Here is a 13856-nt window from a genome sequence, read left to right as displayed (position 1 = left end):
AAAAGAAATTCTGAAGTTTTCTCTGGCTAGAAGTGGAGCAATGATGGAGGGGTGCTTTTGGTGTTTATATATTATTACCTTCACAGCAGGTTATAGTAGACAGCTTGGCCAAGCAACTGGTTGGATCCAGCCAGTTTTCTGATTATGAAAGTAGGAAGAGGTACCATTGGATCACCTGTGCAGGGGATCATGGGATTTGAGTGGACAATAGCCATGTAGGACCAGGAACTGTAATACAGAGGGGGACAGGGTGAGATGGAGAGAAGAGGCTGGCTCGATCTAACCCATAGGTTTTCTCAAACAATGGTCTTTTATACCTAGTGGTTTCCCTTGTGGTCACCCCTCCAATGACTTCAGGTCATTGCTTGGATTATGCAGGCCATTTCCGACCATCAGAGGTCGCCTCTCTCTCCCCCTGCATTTCCCCGTATTTTGCCCGTGTTTTCAAATTCGCGATAAAGCAGATCCCTGAAAATGCGGACAAAATGCACAGAAACGCAGCGGTGATATTCACACAGCCCAAATAATGCACTTTCAATCCACTTTCAGTGCACCTTAACGATCGTTTGCAAGTGGATTTTGCCAGTTCACACAGTAAAATCCACCTTCAAAGTGCATTGAAAGTGGATTGAAAGTGCATTATTTGGGCTGTGTGTGTGAATAGCACCGCAGAGTCACGATGGAAAAAGGTCCGACTCTGGTTAATGCCAGGTGGGTCACCATAAGTTGTGGGATAGCCATCAAATGGCTGCCTGGTGACAGTAGTTTGCTCCATATGGAAGGAGACGGTCCTTCCTCAAATAAAAGGAACAGAACAAGTCTCTGAAAAGAAATAGGTGGCATTTTTGAAACATCTGGGTAAAATCGTCAACTGGAACTGGTCCGTTTGCACGGCCCCTTCGTGCCTTTCGTCCTCCCAAGTTGAGCTCTGTGGGATGCTCCTCTTCCTTCCTTCACCTCCAGTTGGTTTGCCTCTCCTTTGACTTATGTCTTCTCCCTGTAGATGACAAGCTGGAGCAGCAGCACTCCTTGTTTACACGCTACAAGGACCCATGCCGCCTTGGTCCTGGGGAGGACAAATCATGGGCAATCGGTAAGGTGTGGGGCAACCTTGGGGTTGGGAATAGGGTTGCCAACTCTGCCTTGGCAAAAGCGGGGAGATGTTGAGGGCGGTGCCTGAGGAAGGTGGAGTTTGGGGAGGATGGGACATCGCTTCTGGGTGGTAAAGACCATAGAGACATAATGAAATTCCTAGAGCATCTCTAGGGAGGTCATTTCCCAGCCATTTTTTTTCTCCCACTCCTCATTTTCTCAAGGTTGGGGGATAGGAACCAAGGGCAGGGGTTGGCTCAACATGAACAGGCAAATGGCCATTCTAGTTGTGAAGGAAGCTGAGGGCCAGAAGGAGACCCCTGTTCAAGAAGCCCAGATTACAGGCCAGCAAGTTCTTGTGGTGTGAGACACTAATGTGCTAAGTTAGGTGCAGGTCACCCGCACTGAGCACATGCTCATTCTCTGGTGGGCCGCAGGGCAGAATGGGTAAAGAAGCACTAAAGCATAAGCACCTTTGACCCTCATGTGCATTGGGTGCAGAATAGGATGCAGAAGAGGGTCATTTTTAAAACAAAGGTAGGAAGATTCATACTATGATTGCAGATCAGAAGAACAGGATGTACGGCCACAGGTAATGTGGGCACCTCCCCTCTTCGGATAAGACAGTCTTCCTCTTTTGCTAAATTAACTTATTATGTGACAAACATGTGTTGGTGTTCTTGATAAACCTATTAAGTGATAAATACTCGTTATATGGCAAGACAATAGATCATTGTGCAATATATTGCATATATTGGTTTATTGGCTATTTAGCATTGGGGAAGATTTTTACTGTGTTGTGTGGCTTACTGTTAAATATATTGTATTGTTATTATTAAAGTGTACTTTTATGTTGGTTTCTCTGCTGACGTATTTTTTGAGCTTGCTCACTCAACTTTTTAGGTTACCGAATCTGTTTCTTTGGGTTGGGTTTTGTTGCCCCCACCCCTTTGGTGGTGCAATCCATTACCATCTGCTCAAGATTCTGTCACTTCGTTCCCACCCTGATCTGCTGCATGAGAAACCTAGGCCTCTTGAAGGTTTAGTGTGGTGTTCATGGCTCAGAACTCTACAAGTCATCCCCACAATGTTGGCAAAGGTTTTATATGTCACCTTAGCAGGGGGGGAACATCCCCAGGATGGGAGGAGGGTGGCTCCTCCTTATGTTGATATAGCTTTTTGGTAGGATTGCCAACCTCCAGGTACCAGCTGGAGATCTCCTGCTATTACAACTGATCTCTAGGCAATAGAGATCAGTTCACCTGGAGAAAATGGCCGCTTTGACAATTGGACTCTATGGCATTGAAGTCCCCAAACACCGCCCTCCTCAGGCTCCACCCCAAAAACCTCCCACTGGTGGCGGAGAGGGACCTGGCAACCCTACTTTTGGGGCCTTTGAGTTTGGAAGTAAACACACAAATAGGGTTGCCAGCTTTGGGTTGGGATATACCTGAAGATTTTAAGGATGGAGCCTGGGGAGGGCCAGGTTTCAGGTGGGAGGGACCTCAGTGGGGTATAATGCCATAGAGTCCACCTTCCAACGCAGCCATTTTCTCCAGAGGAACTGATCTGTGTAACCTGGAGACCAGTTGTAATTCTGGGAGTTCTCCAGCCGCCACCTGGAAACTCGCAACCCCTACACACAAGCCATCTGACGTGCAGAGGAAAGAAAGATCTAAGCCCACTGAGCTAACCTGAGGAAAAAAGATGATTCTCTTCCCACAGCTTTCTCTTGCTTGCCTTCTAATTTTTTGTCAGGACAGCGCAGCCCACCGCAACTGCAGTGCCGAGCACCAAACGGCTCCCTGCAGGACGTGCGCGCTAAAACAGGAAGGGCTGTTTCAGCAGCCCATAATGGAAATTAAATAGTCTCAAGCTGTGATGTTCAAGGACCATTATCAGCATGTTACACATTTCTGAAGAAGTCAGAAGTGCCCGACGGAAGCTGTGCACAGTTATCGCATCTCCTGTGCACGCTACTACACAGACGCCCCTCTTGATAGATGGGATGGGATGGCGATCCAGCTATCAAACAACGCAGCTTGTAGAAGAAGCTCTCTCCAAACTCCCTTTGAATTGTATGATCACTGATTCCCCCCACTCGCACACACACATGTTAAGAACTGTTCCATTTTCTCAGTATTTTGCTCCCAGATGTAACAGCCATGCCTATATCTGCGTGTGTGAAATGGTCTGGTTTCATAAACCCAACTTGATGGCACGCCAATAAGGTGGAAGATACAAATACACCTCAAGAAAGAAATGCTGGGAACAAGAAGTCTGCGGTTTGAGTGAGACCGTCAGGGATATCTACACTATAAAATTTATCAGATTTACTTGTCATTTCTTCCCAGGATTCTCTGAGGAACCCATGACACTTGAACCAAACCCTATAAAACTGTAGCCTTGAATAAACCTTGAGTAGTGGTTGTGTCCAAGAATTTCTGCAGAAATGGCCCCACAACCCAGATTCAGAGGAAGGGAGAGAGAGTCCGTAGTTTGAAAACCATCCCGTCAGTATCCACACATAATCCCAGGCATCTACTTTTAAACTATTTGAGACCAAGTGAGGTAAAAAAAAAACACCACCAACTTTGCAGCGGGATGGTGAATTAGTATCTGTCACACAAAGCTTCAGTTTGATCAACAGCTGCACCCATTTTAGGCCCAAAATTAACCTTCCATTGATATCCATGCTATGGTCACATCTAGCCTGGTTACTGTAATGTGCTTTATGTAGGGCTGCCTTTGAAGACTGTCCGAACTTTCAGCTAGCCTGGAATAAAGCTGCTAGACTGTTGACTGCAGCGAATCCTTTAGAACATATTTCCCTAATTCTGAAAAACTAGCAGCAAATTAAGTTCTATTTCTGGGCACAATTTTAATGTGCCAGTACTGTGCGAGCTAGCCTGGGCCAGCCAGGTATTTGGCCAGTCTGAAATGGTCTGGGCCCAAGTTAGCTCAAGGACGGCATCTGCCCATCCATCGAGACCTTCTGTGGAGGTGAGATGGGTGGCCACATCAAACAGGATCTTTTCTGCAGTGTTCCTTTTCTGCAGTGTTCCCATTCATATTCTCAACATCCTATTTTAGACACCATGGGAAATGGTGCCTATCACTGGTTCTTGTAGGTTATCTGGGCTGTGTGACCGTGGTCTTGGTATTTTCTTTCCTGACGTTTCGCCAGCAGCTGTGGCAGGCATCTTCAGAGGAGTAATGCCGAAGGACCAAGACCACGGTTACACAGCCCGGATAACCTACAAGAACCAATGAACTCTGACCATGAAAGCCTTCAACCAATCTATCACGTTTGCCCTTGCTTTTAACGGCTACATGCCCTTGCCTGTAACAGCTCCTGACACTATATTCTGAGTTTTGTTGCTGGTTTTATCACATTCCTTTATTGTTTGCTTGACTTGTTATTTTAATCATTTTACCTGGTAGCCACCTTGAAAAGATTGCATTGATATTTTGAAAATATGCAAACAACAAACATTAAATTTGGTGTGCTATTGTGCTAGATTCCCCTCCCCCCATTGTTAGGATTCAGAAACATGCTATTGTGCAAGACTGAAATTACTCCAAGCAATGAGTGAACTTACATCAAAATGCCCAGGGCCTAAATAACATGGTGATGCAGCAGACAGACACAGCTCACACCCTCATGCAAAACAACAGCAACAAACTATGCAAGGCAGAATCAGGCATCTAATACAAGTTGGAAAAGACTGACTGGAGAATCACATGTCCCTTTCTGTTCACAGGAACCTTGCTAGATCCAGAAGGACTGTATGATGAAGAGATCTGCACCCCAGATAACCTACAGAAGTGCGTATAGCCTTTTCCCCTGCTTATAAATATGGCTACTTTGAATTCTGCAATCATTAACACCACCAAAGACAAATGTTTCCTGCCCCCACAAGACTCACAGTTTAAGTCAGATGATGAGAGGACACAAAAACATGAACACTGTCTAGCTGGATGTCCACCATGGATTCCCACCATGGCCAGCTTGTAGCAATCTCATGGCCGCTCTGATGCCTGTACAGTTCACACATGACTTGCTTTTGTGGTGGAGGAATAATGCAAGCAGGACACATGGGAAGTGTCTGCACAAAGGTAAGAATAGATACATTTCATGAATGGAGCAGGAATGCATGAGAACATAAGAAGAGCTTGCTGGATCTGACCAGGGGTCCATCTAATCCAGCATCCTGTTTCACACACAGTGGCCAACCAGTTCCCCTTTAGAACCAACAATCAGGACATAGAGGCCAAGACCTTTCCCTGATGTTGCTTCCTAGCACTGGTATTCTGAGGTTTACCTCTGGTAATACCTCTGGTATTCAGAGGTTTACTGCCTCTGAGTATGAAAACTCCCTTGTAGGGACCATGGCTCAGTGGAAGAGCATCTGCTTGGCATGCAGAAGGTCCCAGGTTCAATCCCCGGCATCTCCAGTTAAAGGGACAAGGCAGGTAGATGATGTGAAAGACCCCTGCCTGAGACCCTGGAGAGCCACTGCCGGTCTGAGTAGACAATACTGACTTTGATGAACCAAGGGTCTGATTCAGTATAAGGCAGCTTCATGTGTTCATGTATGTAAATCCAAGACTCACTTCTGCATACCGCTATATCAAGGGGCTCAAATAGGCAGGACAAAGATCACACATTTTGTTCTGTCTATAAATGGCATGCATCCTCCATTTGCCCCAGGGCTGTGCATGGAAAGCAGAGGGGGTATACTGTTCACCTCCACATGTGAATCAAACTTTAGGCTCTGTGCTTTTTTACTTGCATTTTAAGAGGGGTGAGTGTGTTTGCAATCTGCATTTTATGGACTGAACAAGGTACACGTTCATTGCTTCATCATTTTCAGTTTAGAATCTACATTTTGGGCACTGTGTGAACATGCTGTCATGGAGCAATCCTAAGCAAGTTTTTTCAGAAGTAAGCCCCATGTTATTCCACGGGGCTTACTCCTAGAAAGGTATTCTGAGGCTTGAAGACTTCATTTCTCCAAGGCTGGCATGCCGCTGAACCATTCCAAAGACATGACAGTAACAACCTAAACCTTGGATATCTGCAGAATATTTAAAAAAGAAGCTCTTGTCTGAGATTTCAAAGTATAGTATCTACGAGCAATTCCAGGCACCAAACGCAGTTTGCCTTGAAAGGCCATACACAAACGATAAATTGTCTAGCAGCTTTGAAATGGTATTGTCGTCTTCAAAATGAACAGAACAGGAGATTGCAAATACCTATTTAGAATTCCTCATGTCATGTCTAAACAAGATTAAAGGTAAAGGTAAAGGTCCCCTGTGCAAGCAACAGGTCATTACTTACCCATGGGGTGACATCACATCTTGACGTTTACTAGGAAGACTTTGTTTTTACGGGGTGGTTTGCCAATGCCTTCCCCAGTCATCTTCCCTTTACCCCCAGCAAGCTGGGTCCACCTCAGAAGGATGGAAGGCTGAGTCAACCTTGAGCTGGCTATCTGAAACCAATTTCCGTCGGGATTAGGCTTAAAATAAACCCTTAGGAGAATCCTTCAATAATAAAATTTGACTAAAACCTGAAAACTAATTTATCAACTTGTTTACAATGGCATTGATAGTTCTGAAAGGAGCCCAGTAAATTAGACTAACATTAGACTTCTACCTCCAATCTCTAGAAACCTATTAATAAGGTTAAAGAGATCACAGTGTTAAACACATCAATGTGAGTGACTTCATGGGCCTGTTTCCCTATTAAACCAATCAATAAATGCTATTGCTACTTAGTTACAAATGTTCCTCTAGCTCCTGCTTGATTAATAGGGCACTGTGGGGACCCCCATTGGAAGAGGCTGTTTAATTAAGATATGCACAATTTAGATTAGCTGTTGATCTCCACTCCTTGTACAAAAAGAGGAGTCTACACAGGTTCATGCGTTAAGCCCACTGCAGATGTTCCATTCCATTGACACAGATCAAGAATCTACCAGTTGTGCTTAGTGAAAGCTTGACAATCTCTTGTTATTTTGCCCAGGCACATTTGGGAATTCTTTGTCCATCTAGGGACAAGAGACAGTTGTGGGTTGCCCTTCCTCTTCCAGGCTTGCTGTTTACCTCCTGAGATATGGGAAGGAAATGGTAGCTTCCTTTCTAGTGCCACAGGCATGAGATTGAATTGTGAGGTGTAGCATCTCACTGCATGCCCTGTAATACTACCCAGAACCCTCGGTAATACATAGAGGTTCCTTGGCAGAAAGCGCAGGGCCACTTCATGAAGTGAGATAAGGCTGTCACCTCAGGTGGTGGATTTAGGAGGGAGGTAGTCTCCTCCCTCACTGCTACATTTGTCTGTTCCTGGTATCCAAAGGGATTGATCCTTGGTCTCCACAACCAAAATGGTGGCCGAACTCCCACTAGAATTCGGGAAGCCCTTGAGGCTTGCCTTGCTGATTTCAGAGAGGCTTGAGGGACTGAAGGGCCAAGAAGTCACTGTTCCCCTGAGGGGGGCAGGATAGGTGCAGAGAGGTGACAGGAGGCTTAACCAGCAAAATCCCTTGAGCCATTGAGAAAGGCTGGTTCAGAAGGCTCAACATTTTCTAAAGGCTTAACATTTGGAGTGTCGAACGGCGATGCCTTTTTGAGTTTACACACAGCCTTGCGAAACACATTGAGCACGCCTCAACACTTCGGTCTGTTTTTTAAATTTAATTTGCTCTTATGAAGTGGAGATAATCCACTGGTGTTTCAGGAGGGGTCAATTCCATCCTGAGCTGAAGCTCTACATTGCATTGCATTAGGATTGAGGGAGGGGAGGAATGAAGATTTCATGATTTTTCTCAAGCAGGCTGCAATATGGCCCGTCGAGGGTGCTATTGAAGACAATTAATTAGAAGAAAGTCCAGATCTGAACCATTCTTTGTACAAAAAGCAAAAACCTCCCAACCCTGACTCTCTTGGTTAATTAAAAATGCTCCTCTGAAGAAGGGCATTGATTATTATTGATTCCCTGATACTGAAATGAATCAGAAGCGGCCAACAGACGTCAATTGATTAGGTCTCTAGAGATAACACTGCCGTACATGTTAAAAACCGGATATTACATTTGAAAGGCTGATAAATAGCCTGCCTTGTAGTACGAGTCAATTGTAGCAATTATTTTAATGTATTGTTGATTTTCTCGAGCATGAACCACGGGACTTCAAACATTATGGGTTGGATTCTGTGCCTCCCTTCTATCAAGTTTTTTCTCCAACATAGAAAGGCCTCCTCCAGCAAAAAGTTTTCTCCATCCGAATAATATCACTTTCTATTGGAGGAGTCTATCTCCAGCGTGGTGGACTCTAATCTGGAGAACTGGTTCAGTTCTTCACTCCTTCACATGGAGCCTACTGGGTGACCTTGGGCCTTCACAGTTCCTTCAGAACTCTCTCAGCCTTACCTACCTCACAAGATGCCTGTTGTGGGGCGGGGAAAGGAGGGCGATTATAAGCCACTTTGAGACTCCTTACGGTAAAGAAAAGTGGGGCATAAAAACCAACTCTTCTTCTTGTTCCCCTAAAGGAAAGTCTAGCAGAAGAATATCATAGGATCCAACATAGTGGAACAAAGTCATAGGGGTCTAGCCTTATTGGCTGGATCCAAGCAGTTTTTCCACTGGTGAAAAAGAAGGATGGGTCTCCTTTGTCCACCAAGACGATGGTGGGATCTTTGTGGACAAAAACTATGTAGGATGAAGGCTGTAATAATGTGGGAGATTGGGTGAGGCAGAGTGAAAAAGCTGGCTGGATCCAACCATAGGACTCCTTTTGAAAAAACAGTCTCTCACACTTTCTGATTATCTAAGAATCATGGGCATCATCCTGCTGATCTTACATTTCTTATATCTGTTTCAGCTTAAATCCATACTGTACACATCAAATCCAAATAATGAACTTGATTAGGCCAAAAAAAAAATTATTTGAAGAACAACCCCTTCAGTACCATGAACCTATGTGCTCCTTTGAAAGTAGCACTGACTTCTGGGTAAATTTGCATGCAATTGGGCTGCGCATCAGTCAATCCCTTCACAATCTAATATGGTTTCACTTGGATTGAGTGTTTTAGAACCATATATGCCCACATGCATCCCACACAACAATTCTTCATAGTTTTTAACTTATTTATTTGCTTACTTCATTAATACCCCACCTTTCTCCCCAGTGGGGGACCCAAAGCAGCTTGCATTGTTCTCCTTTCTTCCATTTTCTCCTCACAACACCCCTGTGAAGTGTGTTAGGCTGAGAGTGAGTGAGTAAATAAATAAATAAGGACACCCAGCAAGCTTCCAAGTCAGAGTGGGGATTTGAACCTGGATCTCCCAGATCCTAGTCCAACAACCTAACCATTTCACCACACTGGCTGTCAGGGTTAAGAATGAGTCATGGTAGAGAACATGCTTTGCATGTAGGAGGTCCAGTTCTTGGCATGCCCAGTTAAACAGTCTGAAAGTAGCAGATCTTCACAAAGATCTCTGGAGACCTCCCACCAGGCAGAGGAGACAATACTGACCTTGATAAATCAATGATCTGATTCAGTATAAGGCACCCAAAATAAGGAGCTCAGTCTTAGTGGTAGAGCATCTGCTTTGTACAAAGACAGTCCTGAATTCAATCTCTGGCATTTCCAGATAAAGGATCTCAAAATAGCAGATGCTCACAAAGATTTTTGGAGTGGACAGTATAGAGCTAAATCATCTGACTTGATGCAAGTCCATTTCATATGCCAGCTGGGGGAAAATAGTATTTATAAAATGTAAATTTAGAAAAGAGAGTGTGTAATATTTCTTTACATAGCACATAATTCTGTTTGGTTCCTTTCTCCCTTAGAAGCTTCTTGATTCATAAATCTTGAGCAGCATAATTCTAAATCTATTGTTTAAGGGAGATAGCACTGAAATAAATTTTGCCACTTCCAATGTAACCTTAGGATCACTGTCACTTAATAAATAGGGTATTAATTCAGACACAGAGGTACTAGTCCAATCTGTTAGAAGAGGAATACTATAACTTGATCTTAGATCCTCATAATATCGACATTCCAGGAGCACATGTGCTAGAGAATCAATAGAACCAGAAGAACACGGGCAGATCCTTTCCGAATATGGTTGATTTATGTATCTACCTTGCATAAACATAGAAGGGTCAGCATTTAGTCTAGCAAGAAAAAATGCTCTTAAGAAATGAGTTGTCAAGAAATAGGTATAAGCAGGCAAGCAATGTGGGGGAGGAATTCCAAAAAACTGAGATGAGAAAACACAATGAATAGCACATAATTAGTGATGGGTTTAAAAGGGGATTAGACAAATTTGTGGAGGAGCTGTCAACCTTGAGGCCTAAATGGGACCTTCCAGGTCCACAGACAACTGGTGAGAATGGGCAAAGAGTAGAGGGTGTATCTTGTCTTCATTGGCTTCCCAGTTCTCTTGAGAAAGAATGCTGTTGCAGATGGAGTTTCGTCTGGTCCCGTAGGTTTTGCTTGTGTTCTGTACTTCTATAGCAAGGAAAGCATCACTTAAGACAACTTATTTTTAAGAAAAGAAGTCAGTGACAGAGGTGCTGATAAAATGGCGATAAACAACTGTGTGTGTTTGTGAAATAGGACAATGGAAAGTGAAGACGGGCGCAAAAGGTACCTCGTCTTTCCCACCAGCAAGACCCACGGCTCGAGTCAGAAGGGGAGGAAAGCAGCGCTGAAGGGCAACGGGAGGCGGATCGACTATATGCTTTACACTGATGAAGGACTGTACCTTGAGTGGAAAGTGGTAAGTGGAAAGCAGAGGGCGCATTGGTCATTTAACTTACAGAGAAAGTTCCCGGAGGGCCACTGACATAGAAGGCTGTTCACTAGCTGCCAGAAACACAGAGTCAAACCCCCAGCAATTTTGCCAACACTGCTGGGTCTACTTGTCTCAGACCCTTCAGTAGAAGCAGTGCCTAGTGGCAGTGCAAGAAGTAGCAACAGGAAGGTTGACCTTGCTGAATGGATCTGTGTTGAGTTGCTCCCACAGAGTTGTCCCACTGCATCACAGAGCCCTTTCAGTTTGGCATGCTCCTGGGCCATCATAGTTTCCCAGTCCATCCCTTGAATAAGGTCTCAGGCAGGCGACCCACAGGTTGAAATTTTTCAATGTGCAGAATACTGATGACTTTACCATATTTTTCTATGGAGGAGGGGACGACCCTTTGGGACCCCATAAAATTGCACCACCTGACCCATGCAAGGAGAGTCCCTGGGGCATTTTTCATGATAGATTTTGCTTCTCTTTTGCCACGGACCAAAAAAACCCTGATTTAAATGTTTTTTTCATGGCCACGATTTATCCCCGTCAATCTCGATGTAGTTTTGGTTTTTCATGGGAACAAAGCACGCTGTATTTGACAACGGTTTGGTCTGTCTCTTTTGCAGGAGGCCTCCCCTTCCAACAAGCTCATTGTTTATGCCTGCCCCCAACTCCGCCCCAACTCCGCCCAGCAGATTACCTCGTGCGGTTCACCACCCCCAGCACAAAAAACAAGCACCAGTCCCTCTGGTCTCCTCCATTTTTCTTCCACCCTCGCTCTGTTCTGCTTTTGGAACAGTCAGATTCCAAATTGCGGGGGGGGGGGGGGCAAGGCAGCGCTTTCCTCAAAGCTTCCCTCTATTTTCTATAGGTGTGGAACCCATTGCCTTTTAATGACAGACAGGATTGGGGGGGGCAGAGAAGTGTTTAGCTGAAAGTGGGAATGGAGCAGCTCCAACCTGTGCCGCTTCAAGAGGTGTGCCTTGGAATTGCCGCTCTCTAGATGCACATTTTCCCCATCCTAATTCTCAAAACTCTTCTTGGGGGCTGATTGTTGAGTTTTGAGAATTTGGATGGGGAAAGGGTGCATCTAGAGAGCAGCAAATCCAAGGAAAAACCCCGCTGGGGTAGAGGGGCCAACAGCCCCTTCCCTTGAACATCCCCCCATGGGTCCAGCTGCCCTAGACCAAGCTGCCGCCACCACCACCCCCAGCGCGCGAGGTGCACATGGCGTGGCCCCACTGGTGTCCCCCTGGAGCTGTCCATCTGACGTCCCCCTGGGCTTGGAGGTGTGGGCCCAGCTCCAAGGCCCATCCCAGGCAAGGGGCAGGGAAGCAAAAGGGGCTGTATTCTTGTCCGAGCGCGAAACTCCCCCAGCCAATCGCCGTTCTTGGGGGAGGAGAAATTAGCCGGCATGGGCAGGGACAATTGTTCCAAACCAAGGAACAAAGGCAGTTTTTTTCATGGAGCTCCGAGCCAAAAACTGCGCAGCAACAGGAAAGAACGGCGCAAAAGTGGTTTGACTTGCCCCGGTTATAATGCGGCTTTTATTGCTCAATCCGAAAAAAATCGGAGCAGCCATGAATAACCAAAAATTTGCAGCAACGCAAACCAGCTGTGAAACCGCTGCAAAGCTCCATGAAAAATCTCCCCCTGGCAGCTACACTGCAAATTTGGTGACTCCCTCAAAAAATCCCCCCCCAAGAGCTCATTAAAAAAAAATTCCCATAGGAAAAAGCTGAGGAAAGCCAAAACTGAAAAAAGCTGAATACCTATTTGGCTTTTTTGGTGATCGGCTTTGATTCGAAGTTTTAATATTTGGCTTAAATTATACCCGAAAATGCCAAAAAGGCCTCTTTCGGGTTTATTTTCGGTTCGAGTTTTCCAATATGCACAGCCCCAGTTACATGTAATGTCTACTTGGGACCTGGGTTGGGGCCAGATACTGGGCATGCTACTCAGTACCTATCTGGGCCATTACCTGGCCTGGATTCCAATTTTCAGGGGAAAATAGGCAGGCAGGATTCTGCCCTGTCATTCAGCAAGGAACAAATCCTCTGCAGCCTCCAATTGTTCTAGCCAATGATTGACGTGCTTGCCACAGTTCCTGGTGACCTGCTGTTTTCCAAGAAGAAAGCAGAAGGCAGTCCTGGTGCAAACATGTGGTTGGGCGAAAAATGTTTCTCCTGATCTTTCTCTATCTCTCTGTGTTAGGAGGAGAAATGAAGAAAATGAGAAACAATGCCACCATGGTTGTGCTTTCAGTTTCATTCATTACAAGGATTCTCCATTTTGCATGCATGTGTGTGTGTATTAAGTGCCGTCAAGTCGCTTCCGACTCATGGCGACCCTATGAATGATAGTCCTCCAAAATGTCCTGTCTTTGACAGCCTTGCTCAGATCTTGCAAATTGAAGGCTGTGGCTTCCTTTATTTGCATTCATAGCTGCTGTGAAAGCAGAGCCATTCACAATGTGACATAGCTGCTGCAGAGGAGTTTTCTGTACACTTTCCTCTATTCGCTGTTATTTCCCCTGCATCCCCCCCAACCACTGTACCACCAGAAGGTTTGGGGGGGGGGTGCTTTCTAAAAAATTGGTAGTCGCTATAGCCTTGACCTATGAGGATATAAATATTTTAACGAATATAGCAGTCTATAGTGCTGTAGCAACTACCATGATTTTTTAGAGCCCTCCCAAAGTCTTATGGTAGCTTTGGGGGTGGGAAATGGCAGCTGGGAGGGTATGGTGGGAGGGAAATGGTGTCAAAGTAGGCAGGATAGGGTTACCAAATAGGGCTGTCAAAAAAAAATTCGGTACAGTTCGGATTCGGCCGAATTTGGCCCTTGTGAATTCGGTACGTGCCGAAGTCCGAACTCCCCCACTTCGGATCCGTTCAATTCGGCGGGAATTCAAAGTTCGGAAACAAATTCGGCCGAATAAAGCCATTAA

General features: G+C 45.3%; 1 protein-coding gene across 1 annotated transcript in view; it reads left to right on the top strand.

Moving 5' to 3' along the window:
* The window catches only part of SMPD3 (sphingomyelin phosphodiesterase 3), a 57586-nt gene that overhangs the window by 40523 nt on the left and 3207 nt on the right, over window positions 1-13856 (top strand). Inside the window, exons 4-6 of the mRNA XM_056862620.1 lie at window positions 1004-1093; window positions 4857-4920; window positions 10726-10888. Of these exons, the coding sequence (XP_056718598.1) occupies window positions 1004-1093; window positions 4857-4920; window positions 10726-10888 (317 nt within the window). The remainder of the gene's footprint in view (window positions 1-1003; window positions 1094-4856; window positions 4921-10725; window positions 10889-13856) is intronic.

The sequence above is a fragment of the Euleptes europaea genome, chromosome 17 (genome assembly GCF_029931775.1).
Source record: "Euleptes europaea isolate rEulEur1 chromosome 17, rEulEur1.hap1, whole genome shotgun sequence".
NCBI lineage: Eukaryota > Metazoa > Chordata > Lepidosauria > Squamata > Sphaerodactylidae > Euleptes > Euleptes europaea.
The sequence above is the reverse complement of the archived record's forward strand: the minus strand, read 5'-3'. Positions and strand labels throughout refer to the sequence as shown.